Source organism: Bombina bombina, chromosome 7 (genome assembly GCF_027579735.1).
Source record: "Bombina bombina isolate aBomBom1 chromosome 7, aBomBom1.pri, whole genome shotgun sequence".
NCBI classification, from domain to species: Eukaryota; Metazoa; Chordata; class Amphibia; order Anura; family Bombinatoridae; genus Bombina; species Bombina bombina.
The window spans coordinates 303,165,868-303,181,273 of NC_069505.1; the positions used below are offsets into that span (position 1 = coordinate 303,165,868).

The window sequence follows — 15,406 nt, forward strand, 5'->3', positions numbered from 1 at the left end:
GTTACATTTAAATTGTTCAAGATCTCCACCTTGATATTATTCCCAACAGATCGGGGATATTAGATAATTTCCTTCTTTTTATTGTACAACTGCATTGCATTATCTTTTTATCTCTCAGATAATTACAGAGGAAATCGACATTAATTTTTTTTTTTAAGTCAACACAATGAGCCACTATCCCTTGGTGTGATGTGTTGATGTTATAGACAACAAACGGTTTTCTCATCCTCCCATTGTATGATAAATAACTTAAAAAGATACTTATCTAGAGATAAACCTAGGCTTGCTTGTCGGGAACAAAGACAAATATACAAGAAACCATGAAAAACCTGTGGTTGTGAAAGTCACTGCCTCTGTCACAAGGGTACATACATATTAAGCTTTACTGTTCTAGTAAGATGTTGTTTGCTAAATTATGAATGTGTGTAATTAAAACCTAGTCGCTGTTTCTATGAAAGATTTACAATGTTATTTCATCGTTTGTCATGGCTAATTAACAATATTAGATGAAGTTTTTCTTCTTCAAAGGTCTGATTTTTTTCTCATTTATTTATGTCAGAAGTGATAAACAGAGTACTTAAAAGCTTCTCGGGCGCCGTAGCAAGAATGGCAGCATGTTCACTTAACACCTCCAAGGTTCATGGTTCGAATCCCAGTGGAAAGAAGCAAAACTGCCTAGCGTACCTCAAATATAATTAAAGATATTAAAGTAACAAGTATTTTTGAGGACAGAAATGTATTTTCAAATAAAAGTGTTTTCAGAGGGAAGACTTGGTCTAAAGCAGCTACTCAATTTTGTATTATCGGAATCTTTAATGACTATACCTGGGAGCTGAATTCTTTTTTGTTTTGTTTAACACTCATTAATTCTGCCGGGCCTAGACAGCACTGTTACTTTTGATTTATTAAGGATTCTTAAGAGAGCTGCATATACACAGTATATTTATAGTTTATTTGAATGCTGCTTCAGTCCATAGATTTGGGCAGACTAAATGGATATTCCCACAGTAAGCAGAATGCTCTCAGGTTTAGGTTTATCACTAGTAAAAGGCTGGACAAGTCTTGAGAGCAGACAAGCTGCAGCTCATGGAATTTTACCCAAGCTCCTAATTTTTTTGGATAATATTACATATCTGTATGCAAATAAACTTTTCTTTATGATGCATGGGTGTCTTCTTAATGTGATTTAAACATACTCTAGTGCAGAGCTTGACAAACCTAGTCGCCAGGGAGCCACCGGTGCCTTTAGGTCCTGGAACCATGGTTTAGATTCCCGTAGACACCCATGGCATCTTATATTTAGCTAGGTGTGACCGGTTCTTTTTTAGGCTTCAAATCTGTATATACACACATATGCATATGTATGTAGAGATAGATATATTTTTTCTAGTGCTGGCCAAAAGTCTCTGGCTCCTAAATTTATGGGCTGGCTCCTAGATTTTGAACAAATTTTTCAAGCCCTGCACTAGTGCTCAAGATGCTGCCTTAACACGCTGGATAGTACCCTACACAGCAGTTTGGAGTATCTATAGCAAAGGTGACATTGTGAAGTCAATTCATATTTTTCTTGTCATTCATAAGCAGTTGGTTTTCTTGACCCGAACAGTATCCTAGCTGATTCCCGTCAAAATCTGAAGCCAGTAAATGTAGTACACCACTTCATCCTTTGAAAACACGATGGTTTAGTACAATACTTTCTGCTCATTTTTTTATGCGTACCAACCAGTTCTCTAATTTGCATTGTAGAGATGATGGTTATTTATAAAGTAATTCATTCTAGACTTCTTGTACCCACAGCAACAGCAAGTCACCAGTCAGCAGATGGCGTTCCAGCAGCAACTTATACAGATGCAGCAACTGCAGCAACAGCACCTGTTAACCTTACAACGCCAAGGTCTACTATCTATTCAGCCAGGCCAACCTGCCCTTCCCCTGCAGTCTCTTGCCCAAGGTATGTAGTAAAGGAAGAAATATACAATAAGTATACTGCTGCCAATGTCAAATTGGCCAAACAAATCTAATTATAAAATCTAAAGTTCTCCATATTCAGTTATGTAAATAATAATACAATCCTGGTCCGTTTGCTATTACCAGTTTTTTTCAGAATTAATATTCCTTATTCTATATAGTTTCTTCACGTGTTATCCCACAACAGGTTACCGATTTTGCTATTTCTTAGGGAGCTTTGGTTTACATCTCTTAAAGGGACAGTCAACACCAAAATCGTTATTGTTTAAAAAGATAGATAACGCCTTTACTACCCATTATCCAGCTTTGCACAACTAACACTGATATATTAATATACTTTATAACATTCAAACCTCTAAATTTCTGCCTGTTTCTAAGCCACTATAGACATCCTCTTAATCACATGCTTTTTTATTTGCTTTTCACAACAGGAGACAGCTAGTTCATGTGGGCCATATAGATAACATTGTGCTAACGCCCGTTGTTTCTGCACAACACAGCTAAAATGCAAGTCAATAGATAATAAATGAAAAGTCATGCGATCAGGGGGCTGTCAAAAGAGGCTTAGATACAAGGTAATCACAGAGGTAAAAAGTATATTAATATAACAGTGTTGGTTATGCAAAACTGGGGAATGGGTAATAAAGAGATTATCTATCTTTTTAAACAATACACAATTTTGAGTTGACTGTCCCTTTAATGATTTTGGGATGCTGCTGTATAAATATATTATACCATATAAGGTTTTTTTAAATAACTTTATTTTGCAGTTGCTAATGAAAAACTATGTTGGGCTGATACACTGTGTTTAATTGAATGGATTTACCCTGTTTGTTTTTTAATTATGTGCTTAAACATTTTTAATTAGCAAAAAATGTAATGCCATTTGGATGGCTACACATTAGCGTTGCTGTTTATTTACATGCTCTGATACGTGAACTATGTGCAGTGATTTTTCTCCTTTGACTTTTTGTGTTTTAATCACAGCAGTCGGTTGGTGCCAAATAGTCAAGTCTATATCATTAAACCAAATAATTATAACTATTAGTTTTTTTGTTTGTTTGTTTTTTGTTTTATTTTGTGCAGTATGACAAATTAAAATTATTTAGAAGCTTTGATACCTTGTTAAAAGGATAAAACTTATGAACAATGTTAATAAATTAAATGAGATGACACAAAAATGAGGTGTATTATTTTTATTAATTATTAAATATTTTTTTAATATAATTTATTCCCAAAGTAGTATATACAGAGCATTTTAGCTTCAATTGCAAGACTGAATTGAAAAAATTCTAATTATAATGAAGCACACTTTGTTACACTCTAGATGTTTTTAAAGGTATTTTCATACTATAGAATAAACATTCATCACTAATATTCTGGATGCAAAACCACTGTGGAGGAAGTATACATATTCTTGTTAGTGCAGCTACTAATTACATATGGGTAATGCAGTGGGAATATGAGAAAGGTTGCAGATGCGACCCATGTTTCCATCATTTTAGGGTAATCACTTTCCGAGTAGCTTGCAGATTTTTTATATTGAATAACAGTGTCCTGCACATAAAAAAATGTCTAATTCGGGTGTCATTATGAAGTAGCTGGGTGGGGCAGTGTAATATTATCTAATATATCAGTTTTATCTAGCAAAATCACAAATGAATTGCATAATTTAACATAAATGTATTTAATGATCATTTTTGTAATACAAAGTTAACATTTTTAATACTGGCTAATTGTAGCTTAATATTGGCTAAAATTTTAGCCGGGTGGTCAGTAAAATCAGGAGGGTGGTGTGGTGGTGCACTCACTAAAAAGGTCCTGGGGAGAGCACTGAATAAGCCACTAAGCATCTCAACACAAGGCCTAAAAAAAGTTTCAGATAGCTTTAGGTGTCTAGCATGTCCCAGAGAATTTTTGGGGACCTATAAGCTATGCCATATCTGTCTAGCCACACACACACATCCTTACCAGCTTCATCTCTGTCCCCTGAGTGAGGTTTTAAAGGGACATTCTAGTACAGAATAAAAGAGCTCCAGTATTCTATTGTTAACAACTTTACAATAAAATTTGTCTTTATGAAGAAAAGAACTAAAAAACAAAACAGAACTACTTAGTCTTTTTACAACTATAATCTGACCAGGAATTGTGCATGAGGTTCTGGTCTTTAAATAACTTGTGGCATATGTACCACATGTCGACTTGCTTGCCAGTATGTGAGCGGAGTATATGCACCAATTAGAGGCTACGTATATATGTCTTTTTTTTTAATGCAAACAGAAAGTAACCAGTAAATCATCAATGTCATTCCAAATAAATATTTGTGACGGGCAAATGTTTTGGCTCATTTATTTAAAAAATATGGTGACCTCATTTATTTGTTTTAAATAAACATTAAATAATTTGCCAAACAGTTGACATTTTATTTATTTATAAAAATAATAATAATTTTCTCTTCATCGAATTTAACATTCAAATATTCTAATATTAGCATTTTATTTAATACTAGGCGATAAGCCTACCCAGAGGGCAGTCTATGTTTAAAAACTACAACCCCACAAGCTAAAGTTACAAAAAAACAAAACTAAAATTACAGAAAAAATAAACAAAGGTATCCAAAATAAAATAAATTAAACCTAAACTAATACCCCTATAAAAATAAAAAGTCCCCCCCAAATAAAAACACCCCCTAATCTAATACTAATCTACCAATAGCCCTTAAAAGGGCCTTTTGTAGGGCATTGCCCTAAGTTAAATAGCTCTCTTACCCCTAAAAATACTAAACCCCCCTAACAGTAAAAAAAAAACACCACCAAACCCCCCAAAATAAAAAAAACTAAACTTCATTGCTCCTAAAGAGGGAATTTGTATGGGCATTGCCCTTAAAAGGGCATTCAGCTCTTTTACTGCCCTTAAAAGGGCAATCAGCTCTTTTTCAAGCCCCAAAAAAACCTAATCTAAAAAAAAACACCACCTCAAAAATTAAAATAAACAAGCCTAAACCTAAGCCCCAAATAGGTACTCACTATTCTTGAAGTCCGGCGGAGGTCTTCTTTCAGACGGATCCATCATCTTCTATCTTCATCCGGAGTGAAGGTGGCGAGGAGCAGAGGTGCAGAGCTGTGTTCCCGATGCCTGAATCCTTAGCGGCGGTCCTCAATGGCAATCATCGGCGGCGTTTTTCGGCTGCATGGAGGCTTCACTTCATCCGATGTCCATTGTAGACTGAGGATTGAATGCAAGGTACTACAATCAATTTGGGGTACCTTGCATTCCTATTGGCTGACATTTTGAAATCAGCCAATAGGATTAGAGCTACTGAAATCCTATTGGCTGTTCAAATTAGCCAATAAGATTTTATTAGCTCTCATCCTAGTGGCTTATTTTAAAATATCAGCCAATAGGAATGCAAGATACCCCAATAAATATGGGTTACCTTGCATTCAATCTTCAGCGTTCGGCGGACGATCGCATGAAGAGGAGCCTCCACGCTGCCGAGGAGCGCCACATCTCGGAAGACCGATCCACACCTCAGCGCCGCGTCGCCTTCACTGTGGATGAAGATAGAAGATGATGGATTCGCCTGGAAGAAGACCTTCTCCGCCGGACTTCAGGAACCATGAGTACCTATTTGGGGTTTAGTGTTGTTTTTTTTTTGTTGCTGGTTTTTTTTTTAAATTATCGATTTGGGCAATTGAAAAGAGCTAAGTATCCTTTTAAGGACAGTAAAAGAGCTGAATGCCCTTTTAAGGGCAATGCCCATACAAATGCCCCTTTAGGGGCAATGGGTAGTTTAGGTTTTTTTAGTGTTGTGTTTTTTTATTTTAGGGGGTCTGGTGGGTGGGGGGTTTTACTGTTGGGGGGACTTGGTTTATTTTTAATGTAAACGAGCTGGTTTCTTTAGGGCAGTGTCCTACAAAAAGCCCTTTTAAGGGCTATTGGTAGTTTATTCTTAGATTATGAGGTTTTATTATTTTGGATAATGTGGTTAATTATTTTGTGCAATGTTAGATTAGTTTAAACTTTGGTTTCTTTATTTTTTATTTTTTTTATTTTAATTGTAATTTAGGATTATTTTAATTTATGTAATGGGGATAATTTAGGGGGTGTTAGGTTAGGGGGCTTAGTGATTAGTTATTTGCGTTGTGCGGTTTATGGGTTAATAGGTTTATTATGTTAATAGTGATGTGGATTAATGGCAGTTTAGGGGTTAATAGTTAGGTTATTTAGCAATGTGGGTTAATGGTGGTTTAGGGGTTAATAGATGTATTAGATAGTTTGCGATGTTGGGGTTGGCGGATATGTGGGTTAATAATTTTCTTAGTTAGCTAGCTTTTCTTTTTTTTTCTTAATACTTATTGCGGATGGTTAGGTTTTTTTTTTAACACTTATTGCGGGCGGTTAGTGTTTTTTGTAATACTTATTGTGGGCGGTTAGGTTTTTAGTAGTGAAAGAATCCACCTTCGGATCTAGCTTCGCTCCATCCATGTGAATTATTTTGGCTGCACTCGCAGCCAACACTCTTTTGGCTGCCTCGCGCAACCAACATTTCTTTGAGGAGGCGTGCGCAACTGTCGACGGTGACGGACGTGTTACAAACGCAATTATAGTATAGATAAGAATGTTACATTTTAGTATCCCAATGTTAAATTAACATTCCATTAAAGTATTAGTTCTATAGAAACAATACATTTAAATGAATTCTTCCTTTAAAATAAATAAATCAATAAATTGAAATTATATATATGTATATATATATATAATCAATGTCCATAGGGCACTGCACACACTTTTCAACTGTAAAGCTGCCCGGGGTGCATTCAATCAAGTTGCACACAAATTCCAAATAATAGGAGCGCACTCGCCGGGTCTTAAATAAGTAATAAAATTTATTTATACAAAGTGACGTTTCGGGGTGGTTAGCCCCGTCCTCAGACCATGGTCTGAGGACGGGGCTAACCACTCCGAAACGTCACTTTGTATAAATAAATTTTATTACTTATTTAAGACCCGGCGAGTGCGCTCCTATTATTTGGAATTTGTGTGTATATATATATATATATATATATATATATATATATATATAGTGTTGTAATATCATAATGCAATTTGTTACCTACATGAAAAATTAGGGTCTGTGAATGGATATATACTGACATTTGTTACTCAAAAGGGATCATTTAAAATTGATGTCATTATAAGCTTTAAATCAACTTTCTGCTTGTTTGAACATAGTCACCTGGGTATGGAGTTTACAAGGACAGAAAAGGTTGAGCAAATATGTTTGTCTTCCAGCCAGTGATATCTGGGTTGCGAAATTGAGTTCTCTGAGCAGTAATCTGTCAACTGTCCCCATAACATACATTTTTTAAACCAAAGACTGCATTTTCCTTCATAATGAAGGGAACTGAACTGTCCTGAAAACTCACTTGAGAGTAAGTTGGGACTAATATTTAATAAAATGTCAAACATTGTCTTTGGTTTTAAGAGTCATATATTTGCAACAAAATCATTCTATTAAATAGTGATTTCTGCTTTTCTCTCTGTATAATGTGTGTTGTACTGATATAAAAGGTTTAATAAATATGTCTGTTCGTACTACTTCATGTCATAGTGCAAAAATATAATTTTGTACACAGACAGAATAAAAAAAAATATATTAAAAAAATAAATCAGAATAAATCTCAATAGCAGTTTTATGTATTAATATGCTTATAACATGGCTTCTAAATGTATTTGTAAATATTTTACAGAGTTCTGTATTTATAGTTTACTCCCAAGAGCAGTCCTTTAACTTTACTGTTGTCTGATTTACCCATACACCAGGTTACATTGGGACACATTTAGTACAGTTTTTAAAAAATATGCAATACACCTTTATTTCTTTTAAAATGGTTATAACACCCAGGACCCATTATGTAATGCAATGATCTAAAATGTAATGGTACTGGGAAATAGGTATGTACTAATATATTACTGAATGTGTACTGGGAGATAGGTATGTACTAATATATTACTGAATGTGTACTGGGAAATAGGTATGTACTAATATATTACTGAATGTGTACTGGGAAATAGGTATGTACTAATATATTACTGAATGTGTACTGGGAGATAGGTATGTACTAATATATTACTGAATGTGTACTGGGAAATAGGTATGTACTAATATATTACTGAATGTGTAGTGGGAGATAGGTATGTACTAATATATTACTGAATGTGTACTGGGAAATAGGTATGTACTAATATATTACTGAATGTGTACTGGGAAATAGGTATGTACTAATATATTACTGAATGTGTACTGGGAGATAGGTATGTACTAATATATTACTGAATGTGTACTGGGAAATAGGTATGTACTAATATATTACTGAATGTGTACTGGGAAATAGGTATGTACTAATATATTACTGAATGTGTACTGGGAGATAGGTATGTACTAATATATTACTGAATGTGTACTGGGAGATAGGTATGTACTAATATGTTACTGAATGTGTACTGGGAAATAGGTATGTACTAATAAATTACTGAATATGTACTGGGAGATAGGTATGTACTAATATATTAATGAATGTGTACTGGGAAATAGGTATGTACTAATATATTACTGAATGTGTACTGGGAAATAGGTATGTACTAATATATTACTGAATGTGTACTGGGAAATAGGTATGAACTAATATATTACTGAATGTGTACTGGGAAATAGGTATGTACTAATATATTACTGAATGTGTACTGGGAAATAGGTATGTACTAATATATTACTGAATGTGTACTGGGAGATAGGTATGTACTAATATATTACTGAATGTGTACTGGGAAATAGGTATGTACTAATATATTACTGAATGTGTACTGGGAAATAGGTATGTACTAATATATTACTGAATGTGTACTGGGAGATAGGTATGTACTAATATATTACTGAATGTGTACTGGGAAATAGGTATGTACTAATATATTACTGAATGTGTACTGGGAAATAGGTATGTACTAATATATTACTGAATGTGTACTGGGAGATAGGTATGTACTAATATATTACTGAATGTGTACTGGGAAATAGGTATGTACTAATATATTAGTGAATGTGTTTCTCTATATTTAAGGAATATAATTGATCTAAATGTATCATGATCAGACTGGGATTTTTCATCTACAGACAAAATTCATCACAGTTCTGAATTGTTAATTCTCAAACATGATTGCAATATTTGTCATCAGATCTTTTTATATAGAATGTAACATATCAATGATCAGGGCAGATATATAAAATGTGTTGTGCTATAACAAAGAAATGGCAGTCAATGAGTTAAAGGCTATATAGTACCTGGAACATTTTTATTCATTCCCATCACCCCCACTGAAATTACAACCCCGGAAGCTTCTATAATCTCATTGACATCAGCACCCATGGTACTGGGAGGGGATTCTAAAGTGGCTGAATTTACAGCCTGCACATTAATTTGCGAATTAATTAATTAGCTGATGAATTTAAGGGGATCTGCCTCTGAAACACTTGAGACACATTAGTAACACAGAAAGAATATGATAATTTCATATTGCAAAGGAGTGATTTTTCTAATTAATGGGTGCATTTCCTTAAATATCACCAGAAAAAAAATAGAAATTAGATGCTCATTTTGTTTTAATACAAACATACAGCGGCTCTACGCAAATGAGTTCACATCAGAGACCAATTTGATATACCATTGTTTTAATGCAGAATCAGGAGAGTAAGGGTCAGCTGTGTTCCCAAGTAATTGTTCGCATGTAAGACAGTTCTGTCAAACGTTTTCGCTAAAAATATATCCTACACTGTCACATTGCAATGTGCTTGAAAATAATAGCCTAGATGCTGCGAAACAGGACACAGGGTTAGTCTAGTAACCCTTTTTTTCTTTGTTTAATTTGTCTCACGGGTTTAATTTCTGAGGACAAGTAATAATTGAATATGTCTAATAGCTAAATGCTCATTTGGAATTAAATCTATCAAAATATAATTGGCATTTTTTTAAAATAAAACATGGCTTCAAAGCTAAATTATACATTTCAAGATTATTTTATCATTTAATGTCTTAACATGATTCTCTTAAACATGAATTAATTGCAAAGATTGTATTAAGAATTTTTTTTTTTTTTGTAAAATACCATTTTCAGGAATATACTGTTTTCGTTAATGTTTCTCTCCCAAAGGCAGCAAAGGTTATTGGCCTGTCTTGCAATAATTCACTTCTCTTTGATATGCAAACTATTCACGGCGAATATAAAAAAAAATCCTATCATACTCATTTCACAGTTTCTTAACCACTTCGATTCTCTGGAGTATTTTGCCTCATTAGGCCACTGCTCTCCGAAGCTGGTATAATTAAAATCTTTAACAGTTTAGCAAAGTAAAGATGTTTGGCTGATCACGTTGAGATGATTATCAATCCATTGTGTTATAAATGGAAAAAAAATAAATTAAATTTAAACCCAAGCATTTTTTATGATGTGTTTAGAATCTGTAAAATCTTCCTTGCAAGCTTTATTTTTAATTTAATGCATTTTAAAGGGCCAATGTTTACTGTCTCTTATACTATTGTGTTGTTTTTTAAACTGTACTGTGAATCAGGTAACGTTATATGTACTCATCGTTATTTTATCAATATCATCATGAAATACAGATCAATAAAACATTATACGATCCGTCAAACATTGGTCTATGATGGCGTTAAACTGAAATGTATTTATATTTTTGTCACATTACCTCTATATAACATTAAAATGAATATATAAGCAACAACTTTATATTTTTGATTGTTTGTACCCAAATCACAATCTGATAATCAAGTCTGTTTTCTCTGGGTTTAAATAAATGAGAATATATTGTAATGTCTGTTAACCAACCTGTTCATTACTTGTATTTATGTTTCCAAGTGAGTATGAAACAATTGAGCATGGTACATTGATGTACTAAGTAGTTCAAATTATGTTTCTGGATTCCTTAAGAGAATTTGGCATTTTGCTTCTCTGTATAACAGAGATGTTCCCTAACTGTCCCTCTGTTAAAAAGACTGATATATTCTGAGAATGGCAGCTACTGTTTCACCAATTTATAGTAGCAACAGTGACATCACTGACAGTATAAATCACCAGCAATAGTTAATTATCTGAAACTCTGTGAGAGACTGTTAAGAAATGTATTGAGCTTAAATTCAATAGATTTTGTTCTTAAGGGGACAATATTTATTCATACTGTTTTGGGAGATGCCACCATTTTTTTTTAATAATTTCAGTTTATTTTGAGTGTGAAAGTTATAGTTATATTTTTTTACCACAAAATCTGTTTTTGCATTTATAACATACATTTCAGAGCTTTAAACTGATGGTAAAATCTCCCCTTTATATAAACAGATCTGGAATGTTAGTGACATTGTAGAGGGAGTTTAATCACTTGTAATGAAGATTCACTATGACTTATTTTTTTATATAGATATAAAATTCGAATACTCTGCGCTCAAAAAGAGTCAATTTTTCTGTGAGCTAATGGTTTGAATTGTTGTCCAATCAGCGCTCTAGCTACAACAAAAGTGCCATATGGGGAGAGCACTGATTGGACAACAATTCCAACCAAAAATTGACTTTTGAAGTGGGCGGCATAGTGCAGGGAAATTTAATTTTATATCTATATTAAATAGTTGTTATAGGGCCTCTTCATTACAACTGATGACTGAAACTCCATCTAAAATATCACCAACATTCTGGATCTGATTTTAAAAAGGGAAGAGTTTATCATCACTTTAAATATAGTAATAGTATTTATGTCAATTTTGCAAGGGGTCTGGAATTTTACTCACTTGTGTCCTATTGGCTTAGATTACATAAATAGGTATATTTTATTATTTCAGTAACTGAATCCCAATGTAAAGCAAGGGCTATCTGTATTCAATTGTTTGTAAGATGCTTTTTCAATTAAGTTGTAAGTTATCTTGAACCCCTAGAAAAAGAACATAGGTAAAAAAAAAAATGAAAGCAAGACTCAAGATGTCTATATCATGATATGAACGATTCTTGTTCCAAGTATTTTGAATGACATTAAGGTAAAATATAACATCTTTGTGAGTGTTGGACTGTAATGCATTTTGCCTAACGTTTGATGTTTGTACAGAAGTGATCATAACACATCATACGTATAAAGACATATGCCTATAAATGTAAGGCTCACTTGCAGTATTTATGTCCTTTCATAACTGCCCATTTCTACTTCACAAAGGAAGACACACACAAAAAAATATATCTTTCTCCTCCCAAAAGCTGGTTTTATGTTTTCATTTTATGTGGATGGCTCATTAGCATTGATCTGCGCAATGACAGTAATAACAGGGTTACTTTAGAGAAAGTTATGTATTTTTTCTGCAGACACATCCATCAATTAACCGAGCAGTCCTAGAAACCAAAATTAATGAGAAAGATAGGTGTGTTAATGAAATAATCATAGTATAATCAATTTGACTGTTAAAATGTGAAAAGCATTTCAGGGAGACAATATGAATTCATAATTTATGTCTGCGAGTGATTAATAAAAAATGTATTTCATAACAAAGCTATTTGTCTTCATTTGAAATGTTAGCAGAAAAAATGTGCCGTTTATTAGAACGTATGCCGTCACCATACAGTACTTTAAAATTACTGTATATTAAAAGTAAAGAGTATGTGGAATTTCATTATCCACAAGCAAAGCAGTGGTTTATGTAATGCATTTTTGTTAGTATGCCCCTTATGAACGGACTTGTTTGCGATGTTGATCGTACAAAAAATAGATGCCTAGATTTTACCAGTAAGACTGCTTTCTTTATGTATAAGAAAAGATAACATGTTTGATCTCTGTTCTTTACTTGAAGATTTGCCAGGATATTAAAGAGACATGATACAGTATATAACCCCAATTAAACACTGCATTGCAAAAGATTTAAAGGGATAGAAAAGTCAAAATTGAAATGACCATGAGTGCATTTCATTTTGAATGATAAGCATTTTTGCTATATACTTTCATTAGCAAGAATCATTCTAGTAAAAGTTGTTACTATTTTTCTGCAGCATATGCACATATCCTGTGAGAGCACCACACCACAAGTTCTCAGATGGCTGGCAGTGGTGCGTATTGCTTCTGAAGATGTAATTAGTGTTACACAAGCTACTGCTGACTCTCTGTGAGAAGGTGTGTTTGTTTTAATTCCTGGTGCACGGGGCACTCACAGCATATGTGCATATGGCACTGAAAAACCTTTTACTAGAAGCATTTTTTGCTAATGAGATTAAATTGCAAAAATGCTTCTATTTCGAATTAAAGTTTTACCACTTGAACCCCTTCATGCCATTAATGTGATTCATGCCGTCCTAACAGCGCTGGGCTTTAACGCCAAAGGACAGCATGGAACGTCCTACCCTATAAGGTGTCCCCCTTTTGATGAACACAAGATCGGATTGGGATGTGCCTAGCAATGTAGGCAGTCCCCCATGATCCGATCCAAGCCTTGAAATCACGGGATATTCACGACGATCGCATGATTTAATTTTTGCAGTAAGTGTTTACATTGGAACTTTGTTTCAATGTTAAACACTTGTGCCGAGCGTTAAGGTGTTAAAAAGCAACCTGAATATGTTTATCATGGCTACATTGCTGAGGCTAGGTGTATATGAGTTCTGCATTTTCAGGGTTAAGGGATATAAAACCCACATTTTTTCTTTCATAATTTAGATAGAGCATGCAATTTTAAGCAACTTTTTAATTTACTCTTAAAAAAAAGCAGAAATGTAAGCTTAGGAGCTGGCCATTTTTGTTTCAGCACCCTGGGTAGCGTTTGCTGATTGGTGTCTACATTTAGCCACCAATCAGCAAGCGCTATCCAGGTGCTGAACCATAAATGGTCTGGCTCCTAAGCTTTACATTCCTGCTTTTCAAATCAAGATACCAAGAGAACGAAGAAAAATTGATAATAGGAGTAAATTAGAAAGTTGTTTAAAATTGCATGCTCTATCTGAATCATGAAAGGGAAAAAAATGGGTTTCATAATATCCCTTTAGGTTAACTACATAATACTTAATTAGGCAGGAAGCTGTCCAGCCTTTACATATTTTTATATAATGTAACATTTATTTTAATATATAAATACTTTTTTTAATCATAATGCTGAAGTTTTTAAGTGAATTTCCTTGCCAGGTTTGCTAACTGTAATTTTAAGCTTTTAGTTTTGAAAAAAAAAGTTTCAATAAGATATGAAAACTAAAAGCAGGGAACCTTTATTTACAAGTTGTCTGTAAAATAGGGAAGGAAGCGGAACTATTCTTGCATATCATAAAGAATAAAACCAATTAATCAATGTCAAAATGACAGCTGTGAATGTGCTTTATGCTAGAAACTTACTGGCGGTTACATTCGAATGGAAACCGCTGCTTAAATGGTTCTATAAGAACGTAAACCAAGATACTTCTCTGGGACAACTCAGGGGAACAATTTAATTAAAATAAAGATAATTTGTATGTTGATTAGAATCCCCCTTTAGATACAAGCGACTCTGTGTTGTTCTTCCCTTCCTATAAGATTATTAATCTGCTTTTGCTTTTAGTAAGGCGCATACCAGCGCAGAAAACGATGAATTGTTGCATTTCATTATCCTTTGTAGGGGGAAAAGCATTTGTGCTTTGTTTACTGACTCTTTGATTTAATTACTGTTTGAGGAGGGCTGAATTAGCTGTTAATTGATTTAATTATCCAATTTGTTTGTTTCAGGCATGATTCCAGCAGAGCTGCAGCAGCTTTGGAAAGAAGTAACGAGCTCTCATACGGCAGAAGACGCCACATGCAACAACCACAGCACTTTGGACCTCTCTACAACATGTGTCTCATCGTCAGCCGCGCCAAAGCCCTCTTTGCTCATAAACCCACAAGCGTCCACAAATGGACAGGCGTCAGTGCTCACTCCTAAACGAGAGAGGTAGGTGGTTAGGTGTTTAGCGGAAATGCAGAACGCCAAACATCTTCTTTTATGTTTAATAAAGTTTACGGTGTAAGCAAATCCTAGTTCCTAGATGGGGTTATAATGTAAGGTTCAGTAAGACCAGATTGGAAGGAAAAAGTGTATGGATATAATCAAATGGAGTAGGTGGTACAAGTATCTTTAATTAAAGGGACAGTCTACAATATAATTTGTATTGTTTTAAAAGATAGATAATCCCTTTATTACCCATTCCCCAGTTTTCATAACAAAGTTATATTTATATACTTTTTGCCTCTGTGATTACCTTGTATCTAAGCAACTTCTGACAGCCCCCTGATCACATGACTTTTTATTTATTGACTTGAGTTTAGTATTGTGTTGTGCTAACTCTTAAATAACTTCCTGGGCATGAACACAATGTTATCTATATGACCCACATGAATTAG

The 15,406-nt window shown here is 34.0% G+C and overlaps 1 protein-coding gene across 13 annotated transcripts in view; it reads left to right on the top strand.

Moving 5' to 3' along the window:
- The window catches only part of FOXP1 (forkhead box P1), a 946,651-nt gene that overhangs the window by 818,937 nt on the left and 112,308 nt on the right, over positions 1–15,406 (top strand). For all 13 annotated transcript variants that reach the window (XM_053720890.1, XM_053720894.1, XM_053720895.1 and 10 more), the window contains 2 exons: positions 1,798–1,951; positions 14,753–14,957. In XM_053720890.1, coding sequence (XP_053576865.1) covers positions 1,798–1,951; positions 14,753–14,957 — 359 coding nt within the window. The remainder of the gene's footprint in view (positions 1–1,797; positions 1,952–14,752; positions 14,958–15,406) is intronic.